Genomic DNA, 23006 nt, shown 5'->3' with positions numbered 1-23006 from the left:
TGCTTCCCCGTTTTTAAATACCTTTCTAAGCATTTGCTGCCACTCTCTGAGACAGAGCACTTTGTGATGGCAGTGGGGACAGGGTTTGCATTTTGACACACACAGAAGTAATTTGTGGGGCTAAATGGTACAAAGAAGTCTTCCATTTCTGCATTCAGTTTAGTTACTGAATTCTGTGTTAAAAGTACGTGAAAAGATTTAACCTGTGAGATTGCTTTTAACCTGGCAATTGCATGGAGGAATAATTCCATGAGGTGCTAGGGTTCAGCTCTTTTTTTTTTCTCCCCTGCTTTCCCTCCCTTTCTCATGAGTGCCCAACCACTCTTTTGGAGAATGTTTTCCTAATGTCCAACCTGAACCTCCCCTGGCACAACTTAAGGCCCTTCCCTCTCCTCTGTTGCTTGTTACTCTGGAGTGGAAGCTGACCCTACCTTGCCACAACCTCCCTTCAGGTCGTCGTAGGGAGCAATAGGATCTCCCCTGGGCCTGTTCTTCTCCAGACTGAACAATCCCAGTTCCCTCAGGTGCTCCACATAATAACTGTGCTCCAGATTCTTTATCCTAAGGAAGGATATGATTTTGATGGACTTTGTCCCTTGCCAGACTTCTGGTTGTCATATCTTTTTCAGTGGATGGGAATTTTGTCCTAATGTTGTGGCTTAAATAGTATCTATCACTTCACTTGAATGGGTAGCTGCAAGCAGTTGATACCAGCATGCTGTAATTCATTTATTTTGAGCAACTTTATGCTTTTCCAAGAGTTGTGTGTAAGGCTTCTCCTCAAAGGAAACAGACACACGTTAAATATTACTGCCCTTCTCCTTGTACCTCATCTCTGATCTGACTGGGGCAGATCTGCTGAACAACCTATGATTAGACTGAGTAAAACCTATCTGCATCTGCTTCTATCCATAGTTCTCCGCTTATTTAAATGTGGTACCTTCAGAAACTCAGGACTGCTTTTTTAATGACTCACCCATGAAGGTAAAATATGTTCAAATGCTGGTGGGAAAAACGTGTTTTGTAGTAGATGTTGTTCAAGATGTGCTGCCTACATAGCTTTCATCATCCTCACCAGTGTTGTGGCTCAGAAGGGTGGTGAATGAGACAAGTGATGGTCGATTTTAAGTCCAACAGTCTGAAGCAGAGCCTATTCCAGCAGTCAGTGCTGGCCAAAAAGCTGCACCTGATTACACACACATGCCAAGACCATCAAAGCTGCTGGAACTCCAGCTGCTATTGGTTAGGCTGATTTGTTGTGTGGAACTTAGACTACCTTAAACTCATGCTTGTATATTTTGTCTGCCTCTAGGTATCTCTGTGCAAAACGCTGATTAACCTTGCTTTGGAAGGCCTGTCATATTACCATACTTATGACAGGTTATTCCTGGGCCTAAGCATTGCAGTAAGTTTTGTGGGCTGGACAACTTATGTAATTCTGGTGATTATCAAGACTCACACCAATTTGATTAATTATCAGAGTAATAATAAGGTAAGTTGGAAATTTCTGTTATTTCTGTTTTCAGCATTATGTATACTTGGCCTCTTTGTGCAGGGGACCAAACTGTACACCTTCCACTGCTCAGTTCTCTTGACTGCACATGGGAACTGGGAAGCTGTGGGGCTAGAAGCTCTCATCCTGCCTGGTGTCACTATTGGTCCATGAAGTAGAATCAGTATTAACTATGCATTGTAAATCAGAACATGCATTACTGTGTTTTCTGAATTCCTTTCCCACAGATACGCATTTTACTAAAAGCCAATGCAAATGTAATAATTTAAAACTATTAGAGAGTCTGTCTTTATTACAATTAATGCAAGTAATTCATTTCTAGTTAGTCAGCTCTCTAACAATAATAATATTTTTTACAATAATACAGACTTTGCACTTCCATTTTGATTTTTGCATGTAAATTTTGTTCCTGTCCTCTGTGCCAGTGAATAGTCAGCCTTCAGAATTGGAGCAGTTCCAAGATGGCATTTTTTTTAAATTTATAACTTGTTTTAATAGAAAAGCGAACTGTGATTTCACAGATCAGTTTACTCTTTTATTTATGGTTTAAAAGATTAAAGCAGAAGACATGAAAGCTGGAAGAAACTTTTTTTGACAAGATTGGTGGCTTGATATTTCCTAGTGTACAAAACCCAAGGAAATGCATTTTTGTTTCAGTCATTCATCAGAAAAGAGAGACTTTGAAAAGGTGAACAGGCAAAATACGAGCATTTCACTAGGGCAGGATTGAAGCCCTAGGGAAAAAATAAATCCTCCCAGACTTCTAGAATTTCTGTTAAGAACAAACTGAATTGTTTAATTTGGTAATAGAAGGTGCACTCACGTAGCATATTTACCACCTTCAGTAAGTTACTCTGAGAAAATTCCTATCATGCTATCTTGGTGTTTTAACAATTGGCTGAAATGAGAGAGTCGCAGCCTTTAGTGAAAATTATCAAACAAAATTGAATTGGAAAATATTCATGAGTTTTGTGCATGACTTAGGATTTCTTTCATCAAATAACCGAGAATAGTTCAGGATGTGTGTTATGTGTTAGATATGAACAAAATCATTACCAAAAAAATAGAAAAATAAAGTAAACCCACGATTTTTTTAGTCACTGTAAAATTTTTTATTCTAAACTAATTTGATACATACAGTTTTTGATATTTCACTGAAGATAAACTTTATGCCAGTAGTACTGGTGGAAAAAAGAGGCTTCTTATAGCCTGTGTAGAAAATCTCCTTTGGCAATTTTAGCAACAGACCCTTTTCTGTTGAAACATACTTTTTTTTAGTGTTGCTGTATACTTATGGAGTCACAGTGTGAGACCAGTACTTCTTACATGGAAGTTATTTGGTTTATGGGTAATAGTGGAGCTACTTAAAGAATATTGCTGAGAAACTAATCTACCACTGACGGTCTTCTGCAAAGCACAGCCTTATAAAATCTGGTAGCAGCCTTTGAATAATGAAACTTCATATCCTGTATATATCATCTATAAAAGTTTGTGGCTTCTTGTGCTACTTATGAAAAAACATTTCTTTCTTTGAGAGTAGTGTGTTGGTTTTCTTAGCAAGAAGTCTAACCTTTTAATCTGCTTTTAAACATTCAGGGGATATGCAAATCTGATTTCCATCTTCAGTGCATGGCCAATTATTGGATTGTATAATCTTTGCATCTGTATGAAATAAAACGTTGATTGTGTTTGTTTACCCATTCAGCAATAAATTATGTTGTGTGCCTATCATAGCTATACATATTCATTTTGCCTACATGACTGCAAATGTAAAGTTTAAAACTAATAAAATAAAATTGCATTAGATCAGCATCTATGTGGCATTTTTTTCCCTAATGGCATATTTTAGCAGAAATTTTATTTTAAAAATCATTTAGAGCTTGCATTTGCTGTCAGTTTAGATCAGGGCAGTTTTATATTGGTTACAGTAGGGGAAAATAAAAACCTGCTAACTCATCAGTGTGACCTGCTAATTGAGTGTCTTTTCTTCTTCAGCATATTTAACATAGTCACATATCTTCCTAAACAGGTCATTCTAAGAAACTGATCATACAGAAGAAAGTAGCTCTTTCAGTCACTGCCTACGCATTATGCTGGGGGCAGCTGTTACTAAAGCTGCCTTTGCTGCCTTGAGTTGCAATGCTGAAAGATAAAACTCTTTAAAATTGAACATAATCTTCTCTTACCTTAGTGTCCCTACATAAGGAAAAGTAGTCCAGTGACCAAGTGAAAGGTGGATGGATTGACTGTTTAATGCTCCTCTTTTTACAAGTGGGAGGTTGCTGCTAATTGATGATTAGTCCCCATCAACCTCCATGGGCTCTTCAGCAGCCACCCTGATTTGCATCAGGAAGAATTGGGTTGATTGATGGAGCACCTCCTTCACTGCTGTCCTAGCTTTTGTCTCTGTTTTGTTTGCAGCAAATAGAATTTGAGGCTAGTTTAGCTTAATGCTAATCTAAATGCTAAAGATAGAAACAACTCCTGTAACTTACAGGAGTTTAGCTGTGGAAAGCTGATGGCAAGATACCTTCCATTGTTGTCCTTAAATCCTGAAGACTTTATGTTTTTGAATGCTATTATCTTGAACTTAAGAGGTTACGCTACAAGTCTCTTAGAACCTAAATTTAAGAGTTGATTTTTTTTCCAAGCTGCAGAATTTTGTGTTCCATTGGACTTCAAGCATAAGTTGAACATAAATAATGCTGCATGCATTAGGCTTCCAAGTGCTACAAGTGGACTTTAACTATTCAGAGCTTCCTGCAGAACCTTATGTTGAGAAATACTTGGAATTTCAAATCCTACTGTCAGTTTTTGCGTTTTGCTGGAGATCGCATCCAGAGTTGTGTTCATAGTCACAAGGCAGCTTGAGCAGCATTTTAGCATAACATTTGCAAGTGGGAGACAGCGTGTTGTTTAAACTGTTTTACTACCGTTTCAACAATGTTTGCCAAACTGTTTGTTTTTCAGGAATCTACTGGTCCCTTGTACGGTTTTACGTTTCTTGGGATGATAATAGCTTTTTTCCTGTTGATTCAAACGAGCCCTTGGACATACTATGTATACTGTCTGTTGCCAGTACCCGTATGGTATGCAGTTGTGAGAGAGTGAGTAAAGAGTATGTTTTACAAAGAATGATTTATAAAACCAGATCTGTGTTTCCTTTTTGTTGACAATTAAATTATTCCTGTAAGTTTGAGAGAAAAACAATTTTATTAAAATTGCTGAAATGTTTTTTGAGGTATTCCAAGGTACTCTGGTTTGTATTTCACTTGACGTGTTGAGCAGTTTCCAAGCAGATTAATACAACTGCTGGTTCTAAAGATAGCTTTTCTTTTAAGAAACATAAGTTCATGTATTTCCATTATGTTTTCAGTATTCTGGTAGCTGAAGCAAATGAGTGTTAAAAACTTGGGCAAATTACTTGTAGCAGCTGACTAGTTTTGTAAAATGGGGTGGGTTGTTCCCTTTCTTCAGTTATTTTTAAATGGCGTGATCCTGCAAAGTGTTGGGTGTGTGAACTACATTTGCTTTTGAAGAGGATGTGCCAGTCACGTTGAGGGTTGTGCTCTGGTATTGAAACAAACTTGTCTCGCTTGGCTCTCCTTTAACTTGACTGAATGCTTCACATCCAAAAAGATTGGTTACTTTCTGATTTCTATTGCTTCCATAATCCACAGGCAATTCTGTACATACCAGCTAGGTATTATTCAGGGAAAATGAGACCAACTGCAGTTAGATAATGAGCTGCCTCATAAAACACTGGAAGAGCTAACTGGGGATTTTTTTTCTGTCTAAAGCTTGTGAATGTTTCATCAGTTATGACCGACGTTAAGCACAGCATAACCAAAAATGTTCATAAACTCAGAGTCAATTTGGATAAAGAGCAATCTGAAGTTTGTCCAACTACTCGCAAAGATTTGCCAGAAATGGGAGGGGAAAAAAAACTGAAAGGTTTTATTGTAGGTTTTATATCAAATTCAACTGGGCAGAAAGGCGCCTCAGGCCATCACTCAGCCTGTTTCCTAGCTGCAGGCAGGATCAGTGATACCTTAATCATTTCTTGTGCTCTGACCCTTCACCCCTGCCTTTCAAAGCTGAAATTCTGTATTATTTCTGTTGTATTAAGATAGTCATTGTCTTGTTCTATTGTTTTGAACAGACTTCATGTTATTCAAGGCCTTGTTGCAAATCTCTGGTCGCTTCCTATCGGTCAAGCTGTAGGCTTCTTCTTGACTTGTATACTGGGAATTGAACTACTAGTAAGTATTGCACTCGTGTATAAATGGAGCATCTCATTGCTAGTGTTTTATCTATTTGAAGAATTGTAAATTTCATTTAATGTGTGTGGTTTTCAGTCTTATATTGGATTTTCTTTGTTAGGTTTTCAGCTTTTTCTATCGCTCTACGCTTACTGTGGGTCTTCTTGTCTTTGCTGGCTGGCCAGTGATCACACAGCTGTGGGTTCAAGCAAAGGTACTGTATTTGCTTTGCTTAACAACAACAACAAAAAGGCATTTGATAAAGATGTTGCATTTACTCTCTCCTGATTCTTGTTCAATTATACGCTTACTCTATTCTCTGTTGTCAGCAGCATGTAGCAAAGCAAAGGAACTTAATACAGTCTGGATAGATTCTTCATAGACAAGACAAGCAAGAATGCAGCTTAGGTATCAAAACTGATTTGTCTGACATTGTGACTGACAGCTGACAGTCTAGTGTGGTGTTTTTATGCAAGAACAGTTGTTATCCAGAAAGTCTGACAATTTTCTAGTTTTTTTTCTGAAGTCGTCTATCGTAGTTGTCAGATATCATGCTGCTGTCCTTGTATCAGGATAGAAGAGTTAGCTATTTCTTTACTGTTGTTAGTGATAAATAAGAAAAATGGTTAACTTCAAATGTAATGTACATTGTTGAATTGCCACAGTGACAAAAGCGATGACATACATCGCTGAAAGTTCTACCATTTTAGAAGAAGTAACTGAAAAATGCTTCTCATGTCTTTATTGTCTGCTGTTAGCTGGCATATATTTTTCCTCAGAGGAAGCTTCCTATACCATTTTTTCACAGGAACAAACTCCACTTCGGTAGATACAGATGTGAAGTGGTACAGTCTTTAGCATGAGGCAGTTGTTCCATTTGCTCGTTTTAATTCTTACTTCACAGGCTACCTTAAAACCTAGAGGTCTGGGAAAGAATTAACATTTTAATTGAAATGACAATTTGAATACAAAGTCCTCCTTTGCTAGAATTTTTGAGATGTAAGTTTTTACTTGCTTGTTTATCCTTTTTTAATTGTGCTTGAGTAATCAAGTAGCATGTCTTAATGTGGAAGAGGCATTTTCTATCACCAAAATTATCCTTTTAAGATCTAGAATCTGACTTGGGGTAGAAAAATTTAAGTAATTTAGCTCTTGCTGACTTCACTGAGAACAAAATACTGGGGATTCTTTCCCCATAGCGGAGTTTCAACAACTAGTTAGATGATTATGGTGGGTAAATCAAAGGATATTCAGATTAAAAAACTGGAAAATACTACTGTATTACTAGAGAACTGGTGATTGGTTAGATGCTGCAAAATTCTGATGAGATCAGTCTTACTGCTTTCTTTCATAAGGCTATTCATCAGATTTGTGGTAACTGCAGTGTGTATGAAGACCACACTTCCTCAAAATGCTATTAAGTAGAAGATTAGCTTTAATTCTGATTGTCTTCAATAGTATTTTGACATTGTGGAAATGAGATAATTTTCTATTAAATTGAAGAGCTGTAAAAAACTTTGTGCCCTTTTTCAGTTAATTTTGTTAATGATAGATATGGGCGGGGGTTGGGGGGGTATCTGTTGGGAGGTACTTGTAGCAGTTGTTAGTTTGGTGTACATTTCTGTTCAGACAATGGTCTGTCCGTGTGACTTCAAAATATCCCATGTTTCTTTCTTTCCTTTAGAGAACAACACTGATCTGGACTCTTCTGTGTGTGCTCCTGGCAGTATTTCCTTTAATGCCTGTTGTAGGAAGAGAATCAAACATTCCTCTGGTGTAAGGATTTCATCTTGTTCTTTAAACTTTTCATTTCCTTCTTTGATATTCAAAATTTAGGCTGACTTGATATACGCGAGGAATTATATTATTGAAAGCTGGCTGAGACAGGTATTGAAATTCAGAATTTAAATAACATGATTATAGAGACCTCAGTTATTTGCTAATGTGAATGAGGAAAGACTTTTAATACTCTTGCAGTACTTCAAAGAAAGTCGCATCCATTTGCTCTTTGCATTATTCTGTAATTTCTTGTGGAGGGAAACATTTCTCTTAATACCAAAATCTGCAAATTGTATGTGGAAAATAAAGGTCGTCATTAAAGGAGGAGCTTTGCTGGGGTACAAACATGGTAAATAGTGGTGACATGTGAACAATAATATTTATTCAGAAGCAATTTACTTTGACAGAATCTTTCTGAATTCCTCCATCTTATTTTGAGTAGTTTGTTTTTAAATAACGTTCTGTAACTACTGAGTTATTCAGTGATATATAAAAAGTAGGGTAACAAGAGTTCTATCATCTGCTGTTCTTTCACTGTGTGGGCATTCTTTTCTATCTGGATGCAGTCCAGTTGGTTGTCCTGAAGAAGGGTTTTTTTGTTCTTTATAACAGCCCAACAGCTTAGAAATCAAAATGGAATTAAATTGTTAATTACCTTTAAGTCTTCCTCCCTGACATTTCTTTACATTCACCTTACCCTGACTATACATCTTCCTATTTAGTCTTCTAATGGAACATTCTGCCTCTGAAGCAGCTTGTGCTTGTCTGAGTCTTGTCAAGAGAATTTTGAAGTTGAAAAGATCTGAAGTAACAATGAAAAATATATGTATATGTGATGCTTCAGGATATTGAAGATAAGGAGATGGTGGAAGAAAAGATACAACATGATGAAATTAGAATGCCAGTGGGAAATTTATTAAATCTGTTCTTGAACAGGGTCACTATAGGTCAGGCCAGGGCCTCTTCAGTGCATTAATAAAATTTATATGGTGTGAACAGGAAGCTCTTAACTGAACTCAGCAATAAAAAGGAAGTGTATGGGAGATGAAAGCAGAATCAGACCAAGGAGGAGTATAGAGCTGCAGTCTGAATATACAGAATGAATTTGGAAAGCCAGAGTTGTACTGAGGGGTGTAAGGTGCAGCAAGATACAAAAAAGAGATGAAAGGAAAACTCGGCAAAATGTGGCTCTGCTCCTAGCTGGGACAGGGGACTTGGTGGCAAAGAACACTGAAGAGGTTGAGGTCTTCCTTGCCTCCATCCTTACTGGCAAGCCTGATCTTCAGGATCCCTACCCTTTAGGCCCCTGGAACTTGTGGGAAAGTCTGGAGTAAGGAAGACTGATACTGAGACCAATACTAAATAAAGACTGATTCAGATTCTTGGCATCAGATTGAGTGGTATCCATTGAAAAGACAGGAAGAAATGGGCATAAATTTAGGTACCAAAAAAAGAAAAATCTATTTAAGCATAGGAAACATTTTTACAGTGAGGGCAGTCAAACACTGGAACAGATTGCCCAGACAGGTTGTGGAGTTTAAATTGTGAAAATACTCAACACCTAACTGGGCACTGCCCTGAGCAGCCTGCTGTAGTTGACTGCGCTTTGAATAAAGTTGGACTAGATTGTTCTCTAGATGTGCCTTCCAATCTCCATTCTGTGACTGAGTAGCCTGCAGTTGTGTTCCTGTATTGGGTAGATCATTAAATGAAAATTACCTTTGCAATACAGCTTGTGCAGACCGATTTTACGTATGAAATAGTTGTACATTTTTGTTATGTCTGAGACAACACCAGGAGTAGAGTGGTCACAAATGGACATTTTGGACAATAGTCTCTCTGTGCTGAGGCCAAGTGACAAATGAAGGTAATTGAAAGTAGCTAAAATTGATGGGTAACAAAGCAGATACATGTCCAAAATGCTGATTTTTTTGCCACAAAGCTTCTGAAAAACATATAGGTGACACTGGATTTTGTTTTTCAGCAACTGAATGTCAAAGTTTCTTTAATGTATTTTGTCTTGTTAACTGCACCAAATTATTCCCTCTTAGTGAAGAACACATCTATGAAAAAATCTGATTTGGTAGTTTTTTTATCACATTTCTCATGGTTTTTATTGTTCTTTTGTTTTTATAGAATAGCAGCTGGTTTAACGACGCTTTTGATCTCTTGCTTCTCCTTGGCATCTTTTTCCAGAGGAGAATATAAATACCAAAGTAAAGAAGATCTTAAAGTATATCTTTATCAGGTAACTTGCTACTTTACAATAATTCTGAATGTTAGTGTTTTTACCTGTAAATTTTTGCATACTTTAAGAAACTTTTCCTACCAAAGCCACAATATTCAAGAATAAACCAATAGTTGTTGAGTTTTCCCCTTTACTATCTTCTTCAAGAGGACCACGTGCTCAAGGCAATGTTTATTTTATACACTGTAATGCTGTGTTCCCCAAGCTCATACTGTATATATTTTCTGTTGGTACATAGATGTGCATACACGTTTTGATAAACTTCTCCAAGAATTTGAGAGTTTATCCTGCCTCCAATCTGTGTATGTATTTCCCTCTGACCTTTGCATGAATTGTCTGTGTGCACTAAGGGCAAGCTTCTGGGTTCAAGGATTCTTTTCCATTTTCTGAGTGGGTGTTGAATAACAAATGTGAGACTGATATTGAGCTGCTTTTCCATTTGTTAAATCTTTCAGATGGAAGATGGCATTTTTCTTGGCAACTTCATGAAATAGTTAGATCTTCTCACAGCAGTTGCTAATTAAGTTCTAGAGAGCTTTTAAGATTATAATAATGCTTTGCATGTCTGCTATTTTCATTAAAAAAACACAAAAAACAATAAACTTGCTACAAGATGTCTTTATTTTGGGATTAGTAATGCTCCTTAAAAGCTTTATTGACTACCTGAGATACTTAATTAGATGACAACATTTTGCCTGCTTGTTCAGGGAGAAACATCTTCCTTTTTCTCCCAACCTACAAGACAATCATAAAGTTCCTCAAATTTCTCCTTAATGAGGGGCTATTTTTACAACAGTGCCATCTAATTACTAGTCTCTATTAGATTTTTATTTCAAAAGCTTTCTTAGGAGTGAAAAGGGGATTCCTCATTCACTCTGGATGAAAAAATGATTGGGAAGAAAGAGCATTCAGACTCCAAGAGAGTTACATTATAGAGACGTTATGGATGTTGGTCAGTTAAGATCTTGTTTTACCATTAAAATGTTCATTATTGCTCTGAATTGTTAAGAATGCAAAAGGAAAATGTTTGTCAGAAGTCTGGTGTTTTTCCTAGACATCGTAATTCTTCTGCTTTCCCTTTAGTTTTTCTTTTGAGTTGGAGTTTTCAGAGGGAGTGGAGTGGGGAAAATATTCAATTTGGAGCATTTTGAACTCCTGGCATCTTCTCATCAAATAATATGTACCTATTTTGCAAAGACAGATGGTGACTGGGGCACTGATATTCATAAACATGATCAGGTGCCTGCTTTGCATCTGACGAGAGGTAGCTAAAGGATAATTTATGTAGCACCCACATATCTATTTGTTGGAGGCTGTCACTGAAAATTATGCTTTCCTCTGATATGTTGTTACTACTTACACAGAAAAATAAGATGGGTTGTTTGATATCTCTCATTTTAGAGACTGAAAGGGTAATTTAATTTGCTACAGTGCTACTGCTTCCTTGTGAGCTTTTCTCCTTTCAGTCACTGACCGAAGGAAGAGGAAAAACAGAGCATCCTTTCCTTATATGTAATCATTACGGTATGCCTTGGGATTCCCGTAGCAACTTTGCTAGCCCCTTTTTGTAGGTTCAACACTGGAGAAGAAATAGCTGACGGTTCTAGCTTTTCTTCTAAATTTAGCCAAAAAAACCCACTCTGATCTGGCCTAGCTTCTCTTACCAGGATCCCCTGACTTGTCTTTTATCCAAGCTTTTGCTTTGGTAGTGTCTGTGTGCAAGAATAGACTTTTGAATCATTTCACCTCATCTCAGATTTTTGTATCTACTCATTTAAGATGAAATACATTTTCAAATAATATTTTCCAAAGACTCAAGTAGTTCTTTCCGTTTGCTCAGGTCATTCTACATGAGTTATTTTAGAATTGCATCTGACTAAAGATGTTTCCATTTTCAGTTCTCTTTGTACCTCAGTCAGAGACAGAGAGAAGCCCAGCATTACCTAAGCTTTTTGATGTGCCTATGAAGGCTCTTTTTCTCTTCAGAAGACAACTTTCTCCTTTCTTGCCCAAGTGAGCTTCCTTTTCTGAAAACTAGCCAGTAGTGAAGATACTATATCTGGTAAAGAACAAAGTCTGTTCCATTACATTAATTGCTCTTCTTTTGTCAAAAAGAAATGTAAGCAACCTCTCCCCAGTGCAGATAAATACCTCAGATCCAGTCCTGAACTGTGTACGTTTGTGTTGGTTTCTCCATTGGTGGGACAGAACATAAAACTTGGCAAATGAATAGGAACTGCATACCTGTATGGATTTGAGTGTCCACTTACAGGCAACTTAGAGGCTAACTGTCTTTTGTACCTAGAGATTACAGATTCAAGTTGCCCCTGACAACTGAACATCATGATTAAAAAGTTTATTTCAATGCAAGGGTATAAATAAGAAAGTAAATACACAGGCTTAACTACCTTAATTATGATTACATTTGCCTTTCAGTTACAAAATCTTCAGTTATGCTTAGACCTAAATTTGCAGTTTTGATATATGTCACTGTTTGCTTGAGGCAGAAGATACTAATTACTTCCTTTTTTTCCTGAAAATTGCCAAGAGATTTTCAGGTTTGCTTTTAATATTAAAGCAGGAGTAACATTTTGTTTCTGAATTTTCTTTGCTATGGCAAGGAGAATGCTGGTTTTTGGTCAGTGCCACTTCTATCTTAGAAATAGCTTTGAGAATGGTGAAAATTGAGGGTTTTTTTATAATCCATAAGCTGGACTGCTGAAGAATTTACCATGTGACTTAAGTTTTTTTGCTGGAGTTTATCTCTTTGCCAGCAGTTTCATAGTTGATGTCCAGTTTTTGTTGCACTACTGAAAACACTGCTGTTACCACTGGCTGATTTATTCTGGACCAAACTTAGGAGACTTAAGTTTCATGTAGGTCCAAGGTGGCAGCTGATTAATTTTCTCTTATAAATTACTTAAAGCCACAGTAGGAATCCATGCCCAAACTGTAGAGAACAGAAGTTGTCTAACAGATTATTCTGTTTCTTACACCGTTCTTTGGATGGGTTGCTGTTATGTGTGGCGCTTAGGATAATTGCTGGCAAAGAGGTGCTGATGTCACCCTCGATTTCCTCTTTGTAGCTGAGATCTACAGGTGACTATTTCTCAGAAGCCAGCCCTTAGGCTGTTCAAGAATAATCTCTGAACTTCAAAGGAGGTGTAAAAGGGCAAAGAAGACAGGTTCTTAGCTGGAGATCTCTGCTTACGCATCCAGCTTCCATACTGCTCCACAACCCTGGAGATGTCATTGAAGACTGAGAGCAGTTTGAGTGTTAGTTAAACTGTGAACATGAAAGTTTCTGAAACAGATGCCAGGGTGGTGGCATAGATCTAGCAGAAGTAAATGGAGTTTACTGACATGATCTGATCATCATGGATCTTAAAAGGCATGAGTTATACTATATGTGATGACTGCAAGTGCAAAATGACTTCACCGGTGACTAGGAAATAGTAGGGGATTACCAGAACTCATGACACTAAAAGAAGTTGAAAAGATATATCAAAGGGGAGAGAGAGGTGGCCACAATACAGCAGAGATCCCAAATAAACATCAGAAGTCTAAACGGGCCCATTCCCTGAGCTTTTGGAGGTGTACTACTTTGATCTAGTTTATTAATGTCAGACAAAAATAGAACTTATGTATTCTTGAGCCCTGAAATTAAGCAGAACCAGCAGATGCTAAGCACCTTTGAAATCGAGCTGAAAAAGGATCCTGACTGCTCAGCATGGTCTCTGGGCGGGGTACCGCTAGATGTCCGTGTGTCTGGATGGGAAACAGCAGCTATTCGTATGGTAAAAAGTGAAGGCAGTGAACATTGTGTGGTTGCTTCTTAGAGTGCCATTTTAAAGCACATTGGCAAAGTGCTGTGTATGCATCATTTGCCTTTCAGTGAAATTATGAAGTTGTGAACAAATAACAGTAACTGAATTCTTGGCTCAAACATATTCTTGAATAATTGTCTACTTACAAAAATGACTGACTAGGATAATTCCCACCACCACCATCCCCCCTTCTTTTTTTCTGGCTCACACTTGATGACTGGTTGACATCTCTTGAATTAGCCCAAAAAAAAATCCCTTCCATCTTACTGCTTCTCCAAAGTGGAGGTTTCTGCTTGAGGTGGCTCAGACTATTTCATCTGAACAATTTGCTAAGGTTGCAGATTCTTTGTCCTTTAAACTACACCTCCAGTTTGTGCTGCTGCTATCTGTGTTTTGCCTGTGCAGAGCTTTAACTACACTTTCTCTTCACCCTGTACCTGATCTTGCATTCAAGCCTGAAGTTGTGCTGCTTCTTTACGGCTGCCAGTCAAGGACCTTTGTCTACTTCATCTGTTAGGCTTTTTGTTTGGTTCCTTTTATCACAGTTGCACTTATTTCAGTAAAAACCTGTGGGTAGAAAAAGATAGAAAACTTACACATCAGAGTCTTTCTCAGGATTCCTGTTCTTCTGTTGATTCAGATGAGGTGTTTATGCAACTTGAAAGCATATTTACATATTCAATATGGTATGGCAGAGATTTCCACACTAATTATGTGTTTCTTTGATTTTCTTCTTTCTAGATGTTCAGTATTGCACTTTCAACGTATGTTGTGAGCAGTACTCATAACAGTCTTAAAAACAAGCAAGGATTGCCTATATTCAATCAAATAATCAGTTGGATGACTCTAGGTAAGCATCCTGCTTCCCAAACTAGTTTTCTGGTATTTTTTAGGGTTAAGGGTTGGGTTGAGGAGCACTGACTCTTTAATATCAACATTTTATGGTTCCACATGTTTCTTTGCTTGACTTCTTAAAGTCTGATAATATATTTACTAAAGGAAGGTTTTTCTCATAAATTTTGGGAAGTTTTCTAAAATATGACTCCTTCTTAAGGTTATAATAAAATACTAACAACTGAGTTTACAGGTAGCTTTATCTTTTGTTTTGAATATCCTTTTTTGGGTTATAGTAATACATACATCCTTTTTGCTTTAGTTGAAGCCATATAAGAGTGATCTGAGGTTTCTTGTTCTTGTTTCTACAAACAAGAAAGTTAAAACATGGGGATGTGAGGAAAAGAATGTTTCTGTATTTCAGTAAGAACTAAAGCTGCAGCTTGGGTTACAGGATGTGCTTTTCAGAGCTGACTTAGAAAATGCTTCTGAACTAGTAAAATTAGTATATGTTTGATATCTGTTAGAAGCTAATTATTAAAGAAAAAAGAATCAAGTCTGGATTTTTCACTGCTCTTAAATTAAAATTGTAGGATCATTAAACAGAGCAAATGTAATTATCACTGGGGTTATGGAATAAAGTAATTCATTTGGTATTTCAACTGTAAAATAATTTCCGTGTGGCACCATTAGCAAATGTTAGGCAGTATTTATCCCTGTCTGATCCGAAATGTGGGACTTGTTTTAGACCAAAAAATTTCCACTTTAACGTTTGGAAGCAGTAATTTTCTAGAAGTCAGGACCTATAATTTAGATGTAGCTTAATGGAAGAATTATGACTCCTGTTCTCTAGTTGCTGCACATTTTGTATATTGTGTGCATTCCTGTACTGGATTGGTAAGCATTGCTGTACCTTAATCAAATCCTGTCAGTTCAAGAAGTCTTACTTCTGTTTGAGCAAACAAGCTCAAGACTGATACAACTGACTGTGATCACTGTGTGTGGGGGGAATACTCTTCATAATGTAGTTTTCTTTCCATCATCCTTTCCTTTGTAGCCTACTAAGCAAAGTGCTTGTCTCTGTATGGATGAATTCCTTGCAGTTTTAAAGTCAATGAAATCAATGATGTCCTCTTGGCTTACTGTAGCAGGAAGTGAGGGTAAAGGTTATTGTTCTTTTATGTGTGACAGTGAAAGAAATGTGTTTTTTATCTATGAGATTATTTGGGAAGTCAGAGAAGTCTAGAATGTTAAGGAAAAATTATGTCAGAAATTCTCTTTGCTGGTGCTGTTGTTTCTATGACAAAAATAAAGCTAAAAAGAGGTAAACTGTGTACCCTGTTTGCTGTCACGCTGGTATTGAATATTTTAGCAAAATTTTTCAGACTGGAAGTAATCTTTTCAAATGGATATGATATTCAAGGTAGGAGCCTTATGCATTTGTTGAAGGTGCTTTACATAATTAAACACAGAACTAAGCAGGTAAAAAGCCTAGGGCATCCAATGGATTCTCCTCAGTACTCCTAGTTCCAGGATTGGTGACTCTATAATTGGTCAAATGTCTTTTAATCATTTTGCTTACTTGTGGAAGATCAGTACTGTCCTTCTTAAGCTGTCATTTTGCTCTTCTCTATTTATACAACCAGAAATATAGTTATTACAATGTATTCATGATAATGCTAAGCTAGATACTTCTGAGGTTCTCTAACAAATTGTCATCCTCTCTTCAAATAGCCATTCTCATGAATATGAAACCTACCATATTAATAAATAATAATAATAATAATTTTAAACCTCAATTAAAATTTGAAAGAAAGACTGGTTTGGGAGGAATCGGGCAAATTACTCATGGGTGTGTGCCTGCAAGCCTGAAAAAAGAACCTGCTGGCTTCAGCTGTTAGGCTCTGTGGTTGTTGCAGTTCCTGTATGGTAACCACTGACATACAGAGGTAAACCCGGGAGGCACAGAGTGAGTCCAGCCACATCCATGTTCTTCAGAACCTTCTTTTTAGCGTTCCCAGAAGTTTTAAATCAATATATGTTATGTTTTGAAGTTTTCATTGGCATACCATAGCAACTAGCCAAGTTTTGAGGAATGTCACATTATAATCCTACAAGGAACGTGCCCTGAGACTTTGTAGGTCAGCCAGAAATGTGCAAGTCTTTTGATGGTTAATATTTCGTGTGTCATCTCAGAGTTGGAAAGGCTAATTATATTCTGCCACACACACATCTGTTTTCATCTGTGATTGTATACAGAGAGCGATGCATGTATGTCATTCACATAAGCTAGTTGTCATGCTGAAATTTTTTTCCAGCTGTTCTGGCTTGCAGTGAGTGTCCCTGGAGTTCCTCCTTTAGCTGTGCCTTCAGTAAGCATGGAAAGCTGTAAGTGATGCTAGAAGGCTGAAGCACTGTTGAGATGAAGTCCCTTATCCTGTTAGCAATGGCCAAGGCTAAAAGCCAGGAAATGAAATGAAGGTTGGAGAAACTGCCTCATTACTGATTCAAAGATATGCTACATAGATACCATGACAATAAGCACAGCAAAACAGATGTACTTGCTGTATATTATAGTTTCATTTCTGTTCCTTAATAGAATAAGTAATTATGACTTAATGCTGAAGTAACCTTTCAGTGTTATTGGATAGTGAGCGGACCTTACCACAATGAAGAATGACACCAATGTTATTTGTCCACTCCTTTGTAAGCATATTTGTCACAGAGTTATCTAGATCAGTCTATGTCTGTGACAGGGGGGACAGTAGACCTGTGGGCCCCCCGGCCCCCGACAAATGGGAAGGGAAAAAGGGAAAGGGGTAGGGAGATGGGAGCTGGGCTCAAGGAAGCAAACAGAGAAGCGATAATGATCTAAGGAGGGAAACTTATTTTACTAACTATGATATTGGAATAGAAGATAACACAATATAATACAATCTAATTGAAACTGAGGCTAATAAATCAAGTAAAATAAGAGAGAGAGAGGTTTCTGAAGACTGAGAAGCCTACTTTGAAATTGAAAGCGCTACGGCTTGGAAGCACACCCAGAGACAGGGAGCAAGCGTCACTTCTGTGACATATTTCCTTCTCTGACCGTGAGGTCCTCTGGGACATGTAGTTCTTCACTGTGCTCCACATGATGTTATGATGTGGAATACCAATAGCAAACATTACAAAACAATATTAAATAAAATTTTCACATTTAAAAGCAAGCAAACAGGAAAAAAAACAAAAAACAAAACCAAAAACAAAAAAAAACCCACGGATTTAAAATGGCCAAATCAGAGCAGTTCTTTTCCTTCTTTCTTTCCCGACTTCAGGCACCTGGATACTTTTCCTCTACTTTTCTTCCACTTTGAAAACAAGCTACTAGAAGAGAGGGAGCACTTTTCTGTTTTCCTCACCTCCCATGAGGCCCTGGGGAAGGGCTAATGAAAAAAGAAAAAAAAGCCAAAGTTTGGTCTTTCTTCAGCAAAAGTAACTTTTCAAAATAAGTAGGGCGTGTATGACCCATATAGAATTTTTGTACATAAAGCTGTCAAGATTTGAGGAATGTTATCTTGTTACTGAGGAGGAAATATTCTGCATGCACTGACTGACAGTTCTTCCTTTATTGCAGCATTTTCCTCTGCATTGCCATTACTGAGTCCCACGTTGCTCTTCCAGCGACTATTCAGCATACTGCTTTCACTGATGGCCACCTACCTGCTGCTCAGCACAGGGTATTTCTTACTCTATTTGCTTTGTTGTTGCATATGAAAATCAGGAGCGAAATGTAGCATTGTCTGCTGAATCTCATGAGTATTCCTGTTAAAGATGTGATGCTTCCAGCTTTAAGTCTCGCTGTTTATTTTTCCTTTCAGTTCCCTGAAGATTATTTCAGGGGAACTTCCGCAGTTCTCTTTGTATTTATTATAAGCTCTCTGTTTTGTTGACATTCCTTTCAGCTAGACCAAATGGAGACTGAGAGGATGCATATTCAAACAGTCTTGCACTAAAATAAGAAAATCCGTTTTAGTTTACATCTTCCGTTGTTTTAGTACATGCTTTTCTGTTCAGAAAGAAAAGTAGTGAAAAAAGTAAAGGAGATGTGATGGGAAACAGGTAGCCCTAAAATAAGGGAAATGTGGAAAGTCATGGAGGTAATTTTTTTCAAAAGGGTGCTAAGCTCCCAGAAAGAGCAGAGCTTGCTCTTCTCTGGGGCAAAAAGCAGCCATCTAGAGCTTTAAGCAAAGAAAGTTCCCTGTCAGCTAACCAACATTTTGCCCACTCAGTAGCTCTTAAAAGCACAACTAGTAAGGAACATGGGAACCATCCCTTTCACCGCCCCTCTTGTTTGTCCTCCAGACTTAATTACGCTGGGAAATTAAGTGGAGTAAAATATCTTACAGCAGATATTTTGCAATAGCTGCCTCTTGTAGCTATTTCAGATCAAGCACCTTTCTTATTTTTATCTCCCACCTTCCTACCAGTTCACCATCAAGAGTGTGATCCTAATCTTCAGACTACACACACTCATGTACTTGATTTTCTTAACCTCTGGCTGATGGATAAAGCACGAGTGTTATTCTTTGTGACAGTGACAACCTCCCTTTTTATGTCATGGCCCTGCACCAAACCACTTAAATGCTGACTGCTCTCTGGTGCTTTCCTACAGTGTTCACACAGACCAACAAACTCAGAAAATTACTTAAAAAAAAAAAAAAAAAAAGAAAGAAAAAGAAAAAAGAAAAAAGAGTTTTTTAATTGCTCAGATAAATAATTTCTCAGATAAATACGTTCATAGTTTGCTATGCTGGCTTGTTGTAGAAGCTAGCAATACCCCTCTGACACAGGAGGTCTAGCTGCTAGAATGGCTGAGCTGCCTTGATTAGAGTTTAACTTAACACTGCTGTTAGAATGGGTGTTGGTGTTGGCATAGATTGATGCCAAGGAAATAAAGAAGGCATTTGAGTTCAATAAAATGGGATGTTCTTTTTATCACGTGACTGCCTTTCTCCTGACTGCTGGATTGAAATCACCACAATGAGGTTGTGTGATGAGATCCTAAAGAGACGCACTTCTTAGATCCTATGTTGGTCTGAGCCTTCTCAGTTTTCAATAAGTCTTACTGCAGTACTTTCCATTTTGAAGAAAACAAGTGCTGGATGTGACTTTTTTCCTGTTTCCTTTTAATTTGATTTGCATTGATTTTATTAATCATACCAGTGGGAAATCAGCCAATTGTTGCCAATGGCAACAATCAGATAAAGAAATGGATGCAAAATACAACTGAGCAAAGCTGCAGCATTCTGCCTGTCCTACTTGTACAATTTTATTGCTGTGTGGCTTTAAACTTCACCAACCAGATGCGGGTGCTCCTCAGACATGGTGACAGGGAGAGTGCTGTTGTGGTTTCCATGTATGATTTGGGTAAAGAACGATAAAATAAATGTGATGGTATTTGATGTTAAATGGTTGTTAGTGACTTCCCTTCCTATGATTATTATATTGCTAATCAGATATGAAGCTCTGTTTCCACTGGTGCTCTCTGGTTTGTTGTTGGCGTGGATACAGATGGAACAAGAAGCATTGCAGCATTATGGTCTTTCACTCAAACCAAAGGTAACAGCCTCAGATAGTTATATCAGTTTAAATTATAAGAAGCATCTTCTTTTTCCTCTAGGTGCAATAAATGTTCTGAGTGACTTTCACAGAGCAAGACTTTGAGTTTTCTACTTTGGAGCTCGGGAGATACCAGTAACAGCTGTCTCATGAAATGAGAATGTGACCTTGTAGAAGATGTTTCACATCAGAGCTATTTCTAGGAATGCAGGAAATCATTTTGACTTAGCAGTGTGTTCTGCCAAATACAAAGCTCTCTTCTTTGAGTGTAATGCTAATTCAGAGTAAGGTCCAGTAACTCTTCAGATCAAGTACAGTGTCACTGTACTTTCTCTATTCTGATGGCAGTAGTGAGTGTCTATGTAAGAGACTGAAAAGAAGCATTTTCATTTCTGAAATGAGCCACAGGAAGTGCAAGAAATCTTGTTTGACTTTGTTCTGCTACTTTCCTTCTTAAAGGAAGGTGCTTTGTTTTTCATTAGCCAGGCAAAGAACTGGAGACTAAATAGGAACGCATACAGTCTTTGATTTGCCTGGAAAAAGAGTTCTGTAATAGATGTCAACGCAATTTCTTCCAACCCTAAAATTTTTGAAGCTATTTTCAAAGCCTGTGCTGCTTACACTGCTGTTTTTAGATTAGGTCAAGGCTTTTAGCAAGCTTTGGCTATGCCATCAGTTTGCTTAGAGCAAATGTACCCGTTGTGGAGCTGTCTGTGTGCTCAGAGCCAGGCAAATTCGCAACATGGTGGTTCTGTGTTTCTCCCAAGTGTGCCCTCTTTGGTGCTGCTCATGGAGAATCAGGTAAGAACACACAGGAATGGCCAGACTCGCTTATTAAAGTGGTGGTACACATCTTTCATGCCCAAGCAGTCACCAGAGCGAATCTCACAAATGCTTTGATTTTGTTTTTGCCACAGGGGGAGATGATTTTAAAGCTTGAGAGAGTATGGAATTTACCAATTTAAGGCTGGATATCAGAAATGAGAATAGGAATTGCATTGTTACTATGTATACTTATTTTATTTGAGGATGTTTTGTAGTATCTAAAGTGCTAAGAATCAGAATCTGGTGCTTACCTGCCTGATGGTGTTCTGATCTTCTACTTGTTTTTCTTTTTAAATAAAATTCTATTAAAGCAGCGTATTGCACAGAAGACTAGAACAGTGATGAACACTTCATTAATCAAATGCAAATGGAAAGAAAGGAAGTGATCTGTAATTAGTGTTTATGTTGTTGCTATCTGTATGTCATCTGACTTTTTGTTCCGAGTGAAACAAATGATAATGCTCACTCCTGCTTCCCACTTTTAGATTAGAAAAAGAATCTATCAGGTGCCTGTTAATTCTCAAAGTAAATCTTGTGCTTGAGAATCCAACTCAGCTTTCTGATGCGAGTTTAATTTTAATTAAGAAGTTGACAGCATTGAAACTATGTTATTTGAGGTTGTTTTTTTTCTTTTTCTTTTCTGCAATGGAAAGGAATTCACTGGCTTCTAAAACTTTGAAGACAGTTCTCTTTAGGTCTAGTGTTATTGTGATGAGAACTAAGGGAGATGGAGAATATTAATGTGTTCTCATTCGCAGCATAAGTCAACTAAGGATAATTGTGGTCTTTTATTTCTGTGGGTCTTTTTTCACACGCTCATGTGAGCAGTGGAAGTGTTTGTGTGTAGGAGGGAGAATATTTGTGATGGAAAAATATGATAAATCTAAGGCATATAAGTTCATTTTTTTTAGTGTAGATAGCAGAGGAAGCTTCACTGTTCATTTGATCACCTCATTTGTAGAGTCTTTTTGGCAGATTCATTAAAGCATAATAAGAAAAAAAAAGAAAAAAAAAGAAAAAGAAAGGTTGCAGTCCTCATCATGATACCACTCTAATAACAACTGCTAGGGGATTAGGCTTATTTCTCATTCATTTCTGTAAAATATGGTGGGTCTGTCAGAGTACATCTGTTATGTTAGGTATTGATTTCTTCTGCTGTCTTTCCAGCTTGCTGTTTTCAACTTCGCCTATGCTACTGATATAACTCAGTTTCGACAGCTCCACCTAGACGACATCCGCAGGTCTTTCTTCTTCGTATCCTTTTGTTGGTTGCTGCGTTCCAAGGAAAAGATGGGTTTGTTTCAGTCAGTCAAAAGCTGTATTCTGGTAGTGACTGGAAACAGAACAGTGAAGATTATTTATCTGATGTTGCTCAAAAGACAGTGGTCTCGTACGCTGCTTTTTGATGCAGCAGCAAAACAAACCAACAAAACTGTAATGAACTGTGCTTTTTTGAAATCCATCTTGGCCACTTTGTAAAGTCTGGCCTCTTATAGAATCATAGAATCATTAAGGTTGGAAAAGATGACTGTTACAGTTGAGTTAACCTTTATTCTAAGGATACTGGTTCTCAGCTTTGGTTGTGTTTTATTACATTTTGGCTGCAGAGAATTCATTCAGTCTTGATAAATTAATTGGAAAAAGTGATACTAAAATTATTCTTGTTTTGTCATTTTTAGAGTATGACAGTGTATTAGGAAGAAACTGTTAAAAGGTGGGCATTGGCCGTTTCCCATCAGAGGAGATGGGAAGAAAAGCTCCTGCAGACTAATAAAACATGTTGCCAGATTCTGGCCTAGAAAGGATGTGTGATACACTTAATTTTGCTGCTAGAAGAGATCTGTGCTTGAGGGGAAGGGCTGCTTGTTTATTAGCATTGCAGTTATTTTGCATTACTGTAACTTCAACTGCTAACGGTATTTTTGTTTGTTTTCAGTGCTCTAAAAGCTTAATAATATTACAGTTTTTTTGTCGTGGGGCTGCAGTTCAGTGAAAGCGATTTGGCAGAAAAGGTAGTGCGTATGCAAGTGGGAGAGTCTGGAATGAGCCAGACTGGAATATACAACTTTCTGTCACAGGTGGGTTGTCATAGATGGAGGTAGGAAGGAGCTGCC

The 23006-nt window shown here is 37.6% G+C and overlaps 1 protein-coding gene across 6 annotated transcripts in view; it reads left to right on the top strand.

Moving 5' to 3' along the window:
• PIGN (phosphatidylinositol glycan anchor biosynthesis class N) overlaps positions 1–23006 on the top strand; it is a 97540-nt gene that overhangs the window by 57884 nt on the left and 16650 nt on the right. For all 6 annotated transcript variants that reach the window (XR_001553247.2, XM_015854523.1, XM_015854530.2 and 3 more), the window contains 10 exons: positions 1313–1492; positions 4484–4620; positions 5676–5775; positions 5897–5989; positions 7460–7551; positions 9691–9802; positions 14371–14479; positions 18083–18185; positions 19965–20067; positions 22060–22146. Coding sequence is in view for 5 of the 6 variants with exons in the window: in XM_015854523.1 (XP_015710009.1) it covers positions 1313–1492; positions 4484–4620; positions 5676–5775; positions 5897–5989; positions 7460–7551; positions 9691–9802; positions 14371–14479; positions 18083–18185; positions 19965–20067; positions 22060–22146 (1116 nt within the window). In the remaining variant the exon portion in view is untranslated. The remainder of the gene's footprint in view (positions 1–1312; positions 1493–4483; positions 4621–5675; positions 5776–5896; positions 5990–7459; positions 7552–9690; positions 9803–14370; positions 14480–18082; positions 18186–19964; positions 20068–22059; positions 22147–23006) is intronic.

This window comes from Coturnix japonica, chromosome 2, assembly GCF_001577835.2.
Source record: "Coturnix japonica isolate 7356 chromosome 2, Coturnix japonica 2.1, whole genome shotgun sequence".
NCBI lineage: Eukaryota > Metazoa > Chordata > Aves > Galliformes > Phasianidae > Coturnix > Coturnix japonica.
This window is presented reverse-complemented; position numbering and strand designations above follow the sequence as displayed.